Here is a 15,037-nt window from a genome sequence, read left to right on the forward strand (position 1 = left end):
GCCATTGTTGCAGCAAGATAAAGAAAATACATTGAAGTGTATGAAGAATAAAGACGTGGTGTAACTCCGCTTGTTATAGCAGAATAATAAAGAAGACTGCGCAGGAGCAATTTATTACTCCTCTCCTTTTAAGCACTTGAAAGAAAAACAGCTGAAAATATTTCTTTGGGAGATACTGAAATACCTCATTAGATCTTTCTTTTGATTGGCTGTTGAGGTGATAATTCTGTAACGGGAATGAAAGTGAGGATACATTTTTGCTTTGATTTATTGAAATGTGTTAATTTGAGCCGAATAGTCTTTTCTGATCTTAAAATTCACTGTCTATGAGGTTTTTTTTTTGTAATACATAGTTTCTAGTTTTGTTTTAGAGAAGAAGTATTTCCAATGAGGCCTCTTAATTCTGTGCAACATTTGAGGTATTCTGGAGGAAGTGAGTAGCTGAGTTTTTAATAACCTGCAATTTAAGTATTTTTTTAATTAAATTGAATAGCGTTCTCTGCTTGTTTGATAGGTAAAGAGTTGGATGTTGAGCTAGAGACTGGAAGATGCGGAGGCAGTGGTGTGTGTGTTTGGGGGTCGGCTGGCCTTTTCTCGGCTCTCCGTTCCAGCGGATGGCAGGTGGCACAGCAGAGCAGCGAAAACGTCGGAGGAGCTCCGTGTCGGCTCCTTCCTGTGAGCGGTGGGCTCGGAAGGGCCGCGGTCTGCGGAAGAGCCGGCTCCTGCAGTGTTCTGGTCCAGCACCAACCAGGTTGCCCTTAGTTGTATGTCCAAGGAACAGTGGCCCTTCCCTTCATCAGACAGCCTCGTGGTTTCTGGGTTACTCACGACGGACGATTCTCTAAGGTGGCCACCATTGCAGATACAGTGGACACATTCTCGTTGCATTGGAGACTCAGTCGTGCGCTGCTCTGGGTAGAACAGGGTGATGTGGTTTTCTTTTAGCATTTTGGAGTTTGCAGGGGCGAAGTGATCTTTGGGGATCTTTTCTAGGCAGCCTCTGTGAGTTTGCGGTCAGCCCGGCTGGAGCGCGGCCCGAGCGCGGCAGCACTGGGGCAGGAGGGCGCCGTGGGGTGAGAAGGGCACGTTCGGCAGAACAGGGCTTCTCTTCAGATGTAGAGAAAAGCTCCTCACTGGAGAGCCCTCCCGTCGTTTTTACCTCCAGGTTGTTGTGTGGACCAGTTTTACAGAGTCCGCGTTCCTTGTTTTTTCCCTTCGTCATGCTGTGTCTGCACCGGGTAGCACTTGGGCTCGGGCTGCCAGTGTTGCTCTGCGCTTACTGTGCTTGTGTTAACTGTTCCTAACAGTTTTCTGTCACCTGATAACTTCTAACAGAGAACAGGAGTTTGGAAATAACCCTTTACAGCCCACATGTAGAAAAACGGGAATTTTGGCAACTTGAGCCTTACCAATTTGCTTTCCTCATAGTTTTTCTGCGTTCTACAAATACGTACAACTCACGTACAGCTACCGCTGGCTAAGGTGCTTGTCTGGAGAAGGACCTGAGGAAACGGAGCCAGGGAGAATGCAGGTTTTGGGCAGGTTGCGGCTGTTCTTTTCAACTCTGTTCTTTTGAGGAAATACGTTTAGACATATTTAAATATGCTAAAAATAGTATTATTCATGAAACCAATACAGGATTTTGTGGCTTCTTTCAGTAAAGATAAAAATCTGTGTAGAAGTTGCACTGCTGCGTGGTTCATTTGTTCACAGAATTTCATCTCGTTGCTCACAGTCCTACTGTCTGTGACTTTTTAAAATCCCGAGGGGCATTGTTCACCGTACCATGGAAGAGGAAGACGGGGCATAGTTGACAAACACGTACAGATGTTAGCGATCATGATTCTTGTCCCGTCTTCAGGAAACTCTTATTATATTTTCACCTGTACAGCCGCTGCTGCTCAGGTGCAATCTGTGTCAATAGAGAGAAATGAAAGAGGCAGAGGTCTGCATCTTTTTTAATGTATTTTTAGTTCCCGCATTAAAAAGACAAAACCAAATCTATTATCTGTTTTTTAATCCTCTAATTGTTTTATTGATTTGATTGTTTGTTTATTAGAAAACTGTTTCATGCTGACTTCGAACGCAAATGCAGGTCTGGCTCTTACGAATGTGACACTAAGCTTCTGGAGGCTTTAGCGCGGTTTCCCGTGAAACGGTGTTTGGGACACGAGTCCGTGGAGGCAGAGCTCTCGAACACTCTGCTGCGCAGCTTTTGTTCTACTCCGTATAGAGGGAAATGGATGAAATGTTGTACTTGTTAAATATGTATTAATGAAAGATTTTTCTCTATCTTATTAAGTAAGTGAGGGTTTTTTTGGTGGAAGATTCCATGGTTAAAGATGTAAACCAGCAATTTCTTGCTTCTATAGCACAACATAGTTGAGAGGCGAGATTAGAGAAACCCTGTAGAGTGGCTAATACTGGAGGGCATCCCAGCTGGAAAAGTATGTGAGTGTAGGCATGGGAGGAAGGAAGGATCTGCTTTAAATTTAGTGTGGGGTCACTGAGTCTTAATGATAGATTAAACAAGGGAGGTGGAATAATGAATAGGGGTATGCAATGTGTAGCACTAATACCAGAAGTCCATGGTTTTCACTGGTTATTTAATGTCTTTTCCCATATGTTTCTGAATAGAGCAGGTTATGGCAGGGATGAGCTAAGGAATAGCTTTGTTAGTGAATTGTTAAATAGGCTGAATTCTCTTTTAAAAGTATATGTATATAGGAGAGCTGCTTGTTAATAGTATAATTGGGCACCTTATATGCATATACCTTAAATGTAGCAATATTAGTAACTATATTTGTAATCGATATGTGTATGCTGACATTCTTAAAATGCGCTGTGCAGATTGTCCGCGTGATTTTCCTTTCCACTGTGAAGCTAACGACCATTCCTTGATTAAACAGAGACGATTTTCAGATTGTTCTGGATATTGTCGGCGTAAAGAAAAACCCCGAAGGAAGTGGCGATTTGGGAGACGTGAAAGTGAGACGGAGGTACCGAGAAGGGCTTTTGTTAGCAGAAGGTCAACTAACAGCTCAGTGAACCTTGTTTTATGTTTGACTTGAAGTTGAAATGACTTTAGTAGAATATCTATTCAAACTCAGCTTTATGAAGTAAAGTATTAAATTCACATTTGCGGTGACTGAGACCGATACCACGGTTTCCTTCAGCGTTGAGTTCATACCGAGCTCTCACGTGGGAGAGCCGGCCTGGTACCAACAGCCCGCTGAACCGAGCGAGTCAGCAGCAGGGCCACCGATGGACTCCTGGGGGACCGTGTTCTCGGTGGCGTGGTGAAGATCCCAGCGAGTCTTTAGAGAAGATGCACTTTGCGTGTGATCTTTTTTCCTTTGGGATACAAGGGTGACTGCAAACGACACTGGAAGGGACAGCGCAGGTCACGCTGGCAGCTTTGTCTTGTTGCTGTGGTACAGTACTGGTGACATCAACACGATGCACAAGACCGCTCGGATTTGTGGCTCATCTTGGTTTTTCCTGCACCCCGCTGGCCGGCCCTGGGGCCGGGGCTGCAGGGAGAGCCGCTGGGGTCTCCAGGTGTCGGCTGGTGGGGAGAGTGAAGGACAGCGCTGGAGTCGGGTGCTGTAGGGTGGCTGTGAGCCGGCCCTTCCCGACCCGCTGGGGTCTCCAGGTGTCGGCTGGTGGGGAGGGCGAAGGACAGCGCTGGAGTCGGGTGCTGTAGGATGGCTGTGAGCCGGCCCTTCCCGACCCGCTGGGGTCTCCAGGTGTCGGCTGGTGGGGAGGGCGAAGGACAGCGCTGGAGTCGGGTGCTGTAGGATGGCTGTGAACCGGCCCTTCCCGACCCGCTGGGGTCTCCAGGTGTCGGCTGGTGGGGAGAGCGAAGGACAGCGCTGGAGTCGGGTGCTGCAGGATGGCTGTGAGCCGGCCCTTCCCGACCCGCTGGGGTCTCCTTTAGGTTACAACAGAGTGAGTTGAAGGTATGTGCAAGTGTAAATAGTTACTTTAGCATGGTGAGTCGTCTTGAAGAGTTTCAGTGGTATGACATTCTTAAGAGCAGATATTGTTATTTAAAAATGGCCTGGTTCTGACATCTAAATTCAGTAATAGGAAGCATTGCACAATTTAAGCTGCAGTCAGCTGCTAGAAGGTGAGGACAATTACCATTTGGTGTCTCTAGAATGGCGTTGTTGTCTCTAAAGTAAAGCCTGCACTAAAATTAAAATCTGCTGACTTGAATAACCTTCACTCGTATTTTCCTACAGTTTATTGTGTTGCACATTGGAGATACAAGAAGGCAAACAAGGCGGTGCGGGGCAGACTCAGACCGTTCCCTCGAACGCTCCCTGCGTGCGGTGACAGAGAGCGCTGCTCTGGGCGCTGCCGCGGGCTCACGCGTGCGCTCCTGCCGGGTCAGTTCGAGTTCTCTTACCGCTGGGCTGCTGGCTGACAGTTACTGCACGTGTACCTTCTCAAAGTTAAGAAATCCAGTTTCTCGTTGACTGCTGAGTGCCTTTTCCTGATAAAATGCGAAGTATCTTTTCTCTGCTATGGGAACATTTTAAATATGGCTCTTGGTTTGGGTTTTAATCTTCTTCCCTAGCTCTTTCCGTTCCTGTCCTGTGTTGTCACTATTACCAGGGGCCAAATCCATTGCAGCAGGTTATGGCAGACACACTGATTCAGGAATTCTTTCTAGTTTTAATAGTTCTTGTTAGTCCAGAGTTAACTGAAATTACTCTCTTATTTGACCCATTCTTTTGTTCATAACTATTGGTAACATCGTTATCCTTTCAAATTTACCACTTTATCAACTTTGACACTTCTATATGCTTAGAAATCGGGCAGATTGTGTCTGTGCTTCCCAATGCTCCTCGTTGGAGGAGTTTGCCTGGCAGAGGTGCCAGCGACTTCCCTCCGTCCCCTGGAAGGCTGTGGCTTCCACCGGGTCTGCCTCCTTTCTTTCCATCGTCCTCACCACGTGCCTTTGCTTGCCTTGCCCGTCTTTCTGGCGCTGCTCCATCCGTATCATTCTTGTCCCCTGACATCTTTGGGTGCTTCTCTTGGCTTCTTCTCCATGACAGTGTCCAAGGCAAGACCCCGCAGCCTCGCGGCGCGTCTGCCCTCGGCCTCGCGGCGCGTCTGCCCTTGGCACAGCGTGTCCGCCCTCGGCACAGCGCGTCCGCCCTCGGCCTCGCGGCGCGTCCGCCCTCGGCACGGCGCGTCCGCCCTCGGCACGGCGCGTCCGCCCTCGGCACAGCGCGTCCGCCCTCGGCACGGGGCGTCCGCCCTCGGCACAGCGCGTCCGCCCTCGGCACAGCACGTCTGCCCTCGGCCTCGCGGCGCGTCTGCCCTCGGCCCGTCTGCCCTCGGCCTTGCGGCGCGTCTGCCCTCGGCCCGTCTGCCCTTGGCCTCGCGGCGCGTCTGCCCTCGGCACAGGGCGTCTGCCCTCAGCACAGGGCGCCTGCCCTCGGCCCGGCGCAGCCCGCGCTCCTCACGGCCCTGACTGCAGCGCCGCCTGGTCCGCCCCTCGTGCGCTCGTTTTTGCGCTGTCTTTCATGCCGCCTGGGTGCTGGAACAGTCTTTAGCATCCCAGCCAATTCACAGCTTTGCATAAATTATATTTGATAATAAGACTAACAAAAGTTCATTATCTACATTATTTCAATTAACTTTGTACTTGCATAAGCGGAAAACAGCCCGAGGGAAACTACTGTTAAAAGTTAGTTGTGGTTTGCTGTGATTCAAAGATACAGATGCAGGCACGACAGTTCTTGGATGATTCAGTGCAAGATTAATTTCTTAGCAGTTGGAGGTGTTGTTTTGGTGGGCTTTTTGAACACTAGATTGCGGGTCTTCTAATTTAGAGATAAATAGCTGCTCATTCCTGCTGAGCAAAACGGCCAGGAGGACATGGTGACGTTACCTGGTATAGACTCCTCGCCCTGTGACACGTTTTACTTCATTTTATCTTTGCTAATATGGATGTGGAAGGCCTTTGAACATTAGATTAACTGCATATCTACAAACAAAGTGCATCTTTTGTGTGTAACCTTCCTTCTAAAGCAACATACTCATCTCCTTAAGATACCAAACCGCTGAAACCAAGTGCACAAACAGTACAAGGAGAGAAGCCAAGGCCCTGCCTGCATTCTAGAGCTTTTCTCAGTGTGTTGGCTACTTCGACATGCAGGAGTCTCATAGTATCAGAAGTTGTTTAATGTTTTAACTCCCTTCTGACAGCAGCGAGAAGGAGCTGAGGGGTAAGAGTTGACGTGCTCCTCCGCAGCAGGGGAGATGCAAGGCAGGGCGTTCATGGGGATTAGACGGAACTTTTCAAGTAAAATTGCATCTGAAATACACGGGGTATTTTTTGTTGTTGTTTAAATGGCGGTATTGACACTGCTCACAGCCAGGTTGTGGAGTCAAACAGGAATGCCTGTAGTTAGTTTTTAAATGATCTGGTGTGTTCTGGCGATGGCGATCCGGAGGGCGGCTGCCGTGCTGCCGTGGCAGTCACCACGGCATCTGGGCGCTGCGAGCAGGAATCCTGGGCTGCACAAAGACAGCACCACCAATTAGTATTTCAGACTGATCAAAGCGGGGGACAAAAAGCCTGCCGGTAAGCGTAGCTCAGCGGATGGCTCGAGAAGGTGGAGTTTGCTTTCAGTCCTCCTATCAATATAATGTGAATTTACAAATAAAAGCCTCACCACAGACTTTATCCACTTGACTAAGCTAAATGTGGTCAGTTGGATAAAGAGTACGGCTGGGGGGTTTTACTGCACTGGCTTAGAGAAGAAGCAGTTTATGGGTCTGCTTTGTACGAATCTCCAGAATTTTGTCGTCCCTACAGAATTTTTAACTTTAAACTGCAATTAAGTCAGTTAATGAAGAAAAGGGGTTTTCTGTACTCAATTGGTAAATATTCCCAGTCTCTAAAACATTTTGCAATCTGCTTTCATAATTCTAATTGTCAAACAAAGCTAAATCGTTATCTAAAAGCAAGATTGCTCTATCTTAGATAAGGGATGGTGGCTTGTGGGAGAGGACTGCTTTGGCGTGAGCCGCGGCGCGGTTTGTGTGATCCAGCAGCACCGAGCCCCTGACGGCCCGGCCCGGCCCGGCGCTGGCAGCCGGCTTGTTCTGCGGCGAGCGGCTCGGCAGATGTCATTCCGGCAGAATAGCGCGGCACAACGCTTGTGCGCCGCCTGAAATCGCTTCAACTTTGATCACTTTTGTCCAGCACATCAGTCTGGCATTGTGCTTTATACCAACATAACACTTTACCCGAGCAAGCCTTTCAAGCTTAGAATAGCAGAGGAATGTTATTGAATTCAGAGCAGTTACAGATGAGTTAATGAAAGAAGGGAAATAGTGTTTTTTTCATAATGCCTCTCTGTTGTGCTTTGGAATTAAAAGGGAATTTGAGGAATGTGACTTCTGAGTTTATTTTTACTTCTGAAGGCTTTCTGAAAACAGTAGAATGTGCTTCTATTGACCCTGCCTTTCTGTAAAAGTTTCACTTGTTTTTTCGAAATAGCGCATTTTAGAGTTTTATGTTGTGAAGGTAATGGTAATGGGAGTTGTTGGTGTGTGATCGGGGAGCGGTTGTCTCGCGGGGACGGTTTATCCCGAGTACCGAATGCAGGAGAACGGTGCGAACCGTGTTCTCGCGCTCGCAGACGGGTGTTGTTACACCTTGCCGGGCGGTGCGGGGCAGCGGTGGCGCCTGTGTGCGGTACCGCTGCGGGGCACACGCGTCCCCCGTCCCCGTGTTCATCTGCCTGAGCTGAGCAGAGGTGGAAGGAAAGAGTCGGTGCACTCTTCTCTCTGGAGATGGTCCTGACACCAACACTTGTGGTGCTGTTTCATTGTGCAGACACGTTTTTACATTAATGTCTATTGCAGATGGTGCAAATATGTTCTGTACTAAAAATAAATGCCAAATTTTGAGGGAACATATGCACATTCCATGTGTTTATATTGCCATATTACCTTACCATGTATTCCAAACTCAACTGTGCTTCTGAAATGAAGCTGTGGCAAGTATTGATAAAGAATTAGGGTCAAAGTTTATATTTCTTTCAGATTTTTTTCTGAGCAGTTTCTCTGTTCAGCTGAAGTTGTTAGCTTACTGCAAGCACCCAGACCACCGGCGAGGTGCCAGTTCAAGGACCTTTTCTGCTGACAACTGCATGTATTTGTTTTCAGTTCACGGGATTTCTAGTAATACTCATAGCAGCACTTAGAATACAATTCATTGTTTCTTCCCAGCTGACAAGTGACTAAATGAAGAGCTGAAGATGACATTGCAGGGCAGGTGTTTGGACCAGTGTTATGGTATCCCCTGGCTCGGTGCGTCAGACGCCGGTGCCCGTTGGCGCGGGGCCGCCCGGCCCTGCCGGAGCGGGGGCCGGGACACGCGGCGTGCGCCCGGTCAGGGTCAGCTGAAATAGCAGCAAGGTGGATCCGTTTATCTGTTTAAGAATGTTTCTCTGGATGCAGTGGAGGTGGTTGGGATCTGTACTTGGAAACTAAAACACCCGGGAAGATGTGGGAGGACCTCGTATCCCCGTGTAGCGGTTCCGAGGAGGTGAACCCAACAGCCACCGTTGCTGTCTGTAGGTGTTCTGACGTTCACAGTTCTGCGCGGCTCTTTCAGTGCTTGGGCACCCTTCACATTCAGGTATAAAATATACTCAGAGCTTGAGATATCGCCCTCTATCCCAAGTATGACAGTACATCTTTGCGTGATTTACATAATTGCCTATCACAAAACCTCTGATAAAACATGCCAGCTTTTAAATCTATGTTAACCTGTGTGTGTAAGAGTTGTGTGACTCTTGTACAAGTTTCGCAGTGTTCTTCCCGTATTTGACATTTCCAGCTCTTGCTTCTTTCCCCTCCCTTCCTGCTGCCAGCCATTGTGAGATGGTTAGTTGTAGTCCCCGGTACATTAGCAGCATCAGAAGAGTCGATGTAAGAATTAGTTTATTTGCATTTTGCTAATAAATATTTGAAATGTTGTCTTAATTTGAAATGTGCTTATTAATGAATATTTTACTGTTTAATATAATCACTTTTATTTTTATTTGGGTCCCATGTCAGAAACTGATGTAAAACCAGTTGTATTTCTTATTGCATTAGATGTACCATGAACCTAAAATGTTCAGGTGAAACAGAACACATGAACTGGGAAAATCTGTAACAGGGTGTTTGTTATCGCCCTCTGCTTCCCTTCAGGTTGTTCATTACTCTTTAACACTTTCCACTGCGAAAAACTGTATTATGTATCGTTTTACACATTTATATAATGAATCATTATGAATTATAATTTATGTGGTGTTTTTTCTTTACCATGGTTTGTTCAATTGCTTTGGGCAGTGCTGTGTGTAAACCAGTGGAGCTGATCTGAGTCTCTGAGTGTTGGAGGAACCTGTTTAACAATAACTGCGATGAAAACAATGGGATGTGCCTGTGTTGCTTCTGTTAGAGCGAGTTCTGATTCCCCTGCGTTTGGCTTGTTTCTGGCAGGTGAAGCGGAACGTGTACGACCTCACCAGCATCCCCGTGCGGCACCAGCTGTGGGAGGGCTGGCCGCCCTCGGCCACGGACGACTCGGTGAGTGGCGCCGGTGCTCCCGCCGACCCTTCCTACACGGAGCTGATGTTACTTGGATTTGTGATTGGAATCACCCCATAGCTCTAATGTCTCATGTACGGTAACTTAATATTACACGTTCTCCAGAGCTGTATCGTGTAAGACACAAATACGGAAATACGGGATTGCTGAAGCCCGTGGGAATTATTCATGTCTGTCAAATTCAGTCCTTGTTCTAGACAAGGAGACGTGTTCCCCGTCTGAAGCAAAGCAGAATGTTTTGGAAGTTGAAGTCTATTGCAGCGACTGAACTTCAGGAAGAAAGTGCTGTTTTTCACATGTATTCCAGGTGCACATCTAGATAATTAAGGCATTATTAAGGCTGTGTCTGTCCTAAACAGGAGGTGTTCCTGTTGGAATCAGTGGAGAGCTTCACCTTTTTTCAAAGTCTCTGCGCTGGTTCTTGCTGGACCACCACCAACTTCTGGACATTTGCAAGTTTCCATTTTGAAGCAGTGAATAATATGTACACAGTACAAAACGCATTCGGTTTGCAAACTATGCTGCAGGTTTTAGAATTACTGTTATTTAGAAATGGAGATAAATCATAGCTGAGATCAATGCAAACCCTTGCTGACAGAATTCCCTACAAATTCATGGAGCTGTGGGACTTAACTGCAGAATTCCATTCAGTATTAGACTTGCTTTCTGGCATGGTTGTCCCTGCCGTGTGTTTTACAGCATGTCTTTCTGTTTTGCTCAGATACTTCTATTCTGCGGGTATGTTCCCAATTGCAGCTGGAGACCTCCGCCTTTATTGGGAAAAAAATAAGGGTTAGTTATGTAGTTATGTTGTGTGTGGATTTTGTGACCTTAAAAACAATGCAGGAGAATTAAATACTTCTATTTTTATAAAGCCAAACCAGGGGTTGAACCCGGGTATTCTGCAGAGTGCGGATGGAAGGGGGCTGCGCTTTCTCCGCGTGTTGGCGTCACCTGCAGCGCATCGCCTTCCCGTCCGTTTCTGCTGCTCTGTAAAGGGACAGCTGCTGTTTGTGTGACGGGACTGCTGGGGGGGCTTCTCTGCGTAAAGGATTTGTGCCAATCAAAAAAAGGCAAAGGCTCCACGGATGTCTAATCCATGTAAAAGATGTCTGTGGTGGTGTTTGCAGAAACAGTGGTCAGCTTGGAGAGGGGCGGGTAAATCTATGTGCACGTATGCAGGAGCGTATCTGAGATGATGGGTGTAAGATCTGAAATAGCAGCGTGCTGTCATGTGGTGATTGCTGCCTTTGAAACCGGGATCCATTTGAGCGTTCTATTGGTTTACATTAGGCAAAAAAAGAATTGGAAACTCAACACTTGTAATCCGTTTTTCCGCAGCTGGTAGGTGTTCCCATGTTTCCCCCCCCGTCTCTGGAATAGGACACCTCGTGTATATAGAACTCATAAATGTGTTTTAGGTCTATTTTCAGTGACATTGTTGTGGGTGGATTTACCCCTTGATCTGCAGCGAGGGGCTGCGTGTGCGTGGTGGGCTGCATGTGCGTGGTGTGCAGCGAGGGGGCGCGTGTGCATGGTGTGCAGCAAGGGGAGCGTGTCCGAGGTGTGCAGCGTGTGCGTGGTGTGCAGCAAGGGGGTCCGAGGTGTGCAGCGTGTCCGTGGTGTGCAGCGAGGGGAGCGTGTCCGTGGTGTGCAGCGTGTCCGTGGTGTGCAGCGTGTCCGTGGTGTGCAGCGTGTCCGTGGTGTGCAGTGTGTCCGTGGTGTGCAGTGAGGGGCTGCATGTGCATGGTGTGCAGCGTGTCCGTGGTGTGCAGCGTGTCCGTGGTGTGCAGCGAGGGGAGCGTGTCCGTGGTGTGCAGCGTGTCCGTGGTGTGCAGCGTGTCCGTGGTGTGCAGCGAGGGGCTGCATGTGCATGGTGTGCAGCGTGTCCGTGGTGTGCAGCGTGTCTGTGGTGTGCAGCGTGTCCATGGTGTGCAGCGTGTCCGTGGTGTCCAGTGAGGGGAGCGTGTCCGTGGTGTGCAGCGTGTCTGTGGTGTGCAGCGTGTCCATGGTGTGCAGCGTGTCCGTGGTGTCCAGTGAGGGGAGCGTGTCCGTGGTGTGCAGCGTGTCCGTGGTGTGCAGCGTGTCCATGGTGTGCAGCGAGGTGAGCGTGTCCGTGGTGTGCAGCGTGTGCGTGGTGTGCAGCGAGGGGAGCGTGTCCGTGGTGTGCAGCGTGTCCATGGTGTGCAGTGTGTCCGTGGTGTGCAGTGAGGGGCTGCATGTGCATGGTGTGCAGCGTGTCCGTGGTGTGCAGCGTGTCCGTGGTGTGCAGCGAGGTGAGCGTGTCCGTGGTGTGCAGCGTGTCCGTGGTGTGCAGCGTGTCCGTGGTGTGCAGCGTGTCCGTGGTGTGCAGCAAGGTGAGCGTGTCTGTGGTGTGCAGCGTGTCCGTGGTGTGCAGCGAGGTGAGCGTGTCCGTGGTGTGCAGCGTGTCCGTGGTGTGCAGCCTGTCCGTGGTGTGCAGCGTGTCCGTGGTGTGCAGCGAGGTGAGCGTGTCCGTGGTGTGCAGCGTGTCCGTGGTGTGCAGCAAGGTGAGCGTGTCCGTGGTGTGCAGCGTGTCCGTGGTGTGCAGCGAGGTGAGCGTGTCCGTGGTGTGCAGCGTGTCCGTGGTGTGCAGCGAGGGCAGCGTGTGCAGCGAGGGGGTGCGGTCTCCCCGCCCGGGCGCTGCAGCTGTGCTCCTCAGCTGTGCAAACACACTGCAGAGTGTCACCAACAAAACAGCGCTCATCTCTGTCTGCAATTAGAGCCCGCAGCTTGCTGTTCATGCAGGTTTAATGTTAGCAGTGACGAGCTCTGGTTCTCTGTGCTGAACGCTTCTTTCCTTTACAAATGAGAAATATTCAGTAATCATTACTATAGCAATTAGTCATGATGTCTTCTGTGGCAAATTTTAAAAATCACTTTTTCCATCGTGTGTTTTTGATTTGCTGTATCGTACAGTACTGCATTTGCAATCAGAGAGTTAAAGAGAGACTTGATTAAAACACTTTTTCATTTACATGTTATGCAGCATAAGAAATACTTTGTAAAACCACGGGAGGTTTTCCAGTGCGGTTCTCGTTAACCTTTGGCTCAGCAAACAGGACAACTAAATAGAGCCGGCATAATTGGATTCCTGTAGCATCTCGAGTCTCTCGTGATCCTGACCGACTGCAGTCTTTGACATTACTGCAAATGTAGCGGAGTCAATAGTCGTTTAGAACGTTGTTGCTCCTCTCCGGTCGGCGTTAGGAGGTGTTCTCTGCCGTGCTGCCTGGTGAGGTGTGGGATGCCTGGTGAGCTGTCGGTAACCCTGCGATCCTGTGCCCGCTGTCCCCGGGAAGTGGCAGCAGAGCCTGCACCCGCAGGGCGGCCCTGGCGCTGGGGAGCGAGCACACGTGGGCCTGGAAACCCTGCTTTACCCTTCAGAAAGGACACGTTCTTAGCTTTTTATTGTGCCTGAATAGTTTTCACGCCACAAGTTTTGTCTGTTCTGCTTGTTAAAGTTCAAACAAAGTAAATGTATGAATTCTAAAGCATTATTTTTTAAACAAGTTACATAAACAAAACATTATAAAGGCTTAATTGTTCTGTTTGAGGGTATATATCACCAACTGACATAATGAAGTCTTGAAAATTGTTCAATAGATTCACAGTTCCCAGTTTTTCTTTTCAATTTTGTAGCAGCACTAACATGACTGAGCTTGTACAATGAGAACCAAGCCAGAACAATGTAGAAATGTCTGAAATGTGTTCCATTTCTCTTTGCTGTGTTGGCTGAACTTCGGAACTCCCACTGTTGATCAGCACTATTGCCAGGTGGAGTGAGCCGCCTTCACGTGCGTGAGCATTAAAAACCCGGGTCAGGAGTAGGTGCTGTTTCAGTTTCAGTTTTTAGAGGAGGGCAGATGGCATTTTGGATGGTCACTGTACACGGGTATGTTTGAGGTAAAACGTTTTTCTCCCGTGGGTCACCGTTTTTTCGTTTATTTCATTATTTGTCTCTGATTTTTCTGTTGATTTTTGGTAGCATAGAACAGCAGCCCCCAGTATGAGGAGAAGCAGAGAGGTTGCTCTTTGTGCTGCTTTGGTTCTCGGTATTTCTGCTGAACCTTTTTTCTTAATTGGCTCGTTGTTTTAAATCATTTCAGCGTAGCGATGGGAAATGCCCGTTGCTTCGTAAGTAACGGCAGCGAGCTTGTCCAAGTGGAATACATCTCTGCATGAAAAAGATGTGAGGTTTAGGGTGAGGTTTGAGGGGGACGGACCGAGCCGGAGGGTGCTGGGGTTGTACCCGCGCCCCGGCAGGCACAGCCCGCGCCGGGGAGCTTGGCGTCCGTCCTTCCTCCCGCCCTGTGTCCCCGTTTCGGGACAGTCAGCTGCCCTGGCCGTGTGCAGATGGGTCACTGGGTGTTGGGCAGAAGGGCTCGGTGGTGCCGAGCGCTTGGCTGCGCTGCTGCGGGTCGCGTTCCAGATGTGACACCTCTGGAGCCACCGGCGTGCTGAGGTTCCCCCGTGAACACGGCGCCTTCGGTTGGGTGGCGGCTGCAGCAGACGTGGTTGCTGTTCCTTAGCTGGGTTTAATGAAGACTCCTAGGTTATAATCAACATTCTCAAACGCTCACTTATGATCTAATTAGCACTGCTGTTATGTTTAGCTATTTCATTGCTAAGTACTAAGCATGCGCTACCTGTGCAGACAGAAATTATCAATGCCAATAAATAGTGTTCTGGTGCAGAGTCAAACCAGCTATGACACTTTTTGGCCGATCTCCAGGTTTTTGAAGAGGTTGAGTATTAAGCATCTGAGTAATTAGTATTTGGGAGTATATATGGCTTTCCTTTTCCGGGTCTTACCGTTCTGAACAGAGTTCATTACCGCATGCTGTCCTTGTGATATGAAACCAAGAGGTGGGGTTGACATGCACTGGCTGTTAATTGTGATGGATAACGTGTCTGCCTTTACTGGATCGTTTGGAGCTTGCCCTCTGGAATTGATATGACTAAAGAATGAATTGTCCTGACAGAGAAGGTGCCTTTTAGTCGGAAGCATGGAGTTGATGGTATTTAAATACATACATAATTGGAAAATACTGCTTTTTCTGTGTAAGAACATCAGATTATAGTTTGGATTGTCTGTGACAGTGAGTACTGGATATGTTGGTTTCCTCTGTGGTTCTCGTAAGTCGCTTGCAGTGCAGTAATAGAGTGGATCTGGCAGGATCCTTTTAACTTAGGTTCTTAGGAGAATACCTGCAGTCTGTTATGTGGGCTCAGTGATACAGTGAAGTTTCAATCTAACACTGGTAATATAATCCCAATTCAGTAGCAAAAATCATTAGACAGTAACCAGTCTTGAAAGCTCATAGTCAGCACATCAGTCATCACTGGGACATAGAAAAGTAACTGAGTCATTAATAAACACTTGCGAACT

General features: G+C 48.5%; 1 protein-coding gene across 2 annotated transcripts in view; it reads left to right on the top strand.

The window, feature by feature from the left end:
* FAF1 (Fas associated factor 1) overlaps positions 1 to 15,037 on the top strand; it is a 155,555-nt gene that overhangs the window by 68,434 nt on the left and 72,084 nt on the right. For both annotated transcript variants that reach the window (XM_071809880.1, XM_065842071.2), the window contains one exon: positions 9,520 to 9,606. In XM_071809880.1, the coding sequence (XP_071665981.1) occupies positions 9,520 to 9,606 (87 nt within the window). The remainder of the gene's footprint in view (positions 1 to 9,519; positions 9,607 to 15,037) is intronic.

Source organism: Patagioenas fasciata, chromosome 6 (assembly GCF_037038585.1).
Source record: "Patagioenas fasciata isolate bPatFas1 chromosome 6, bPatFas1.hap1, whole genome shotgun sequence".
Classification (NCBI taxonomy): Eukaryota; Metazoa; Chordata; class Aves; order Columbiformes; family Columbidae; genus Patagioenas; species Patagioenas fasciata.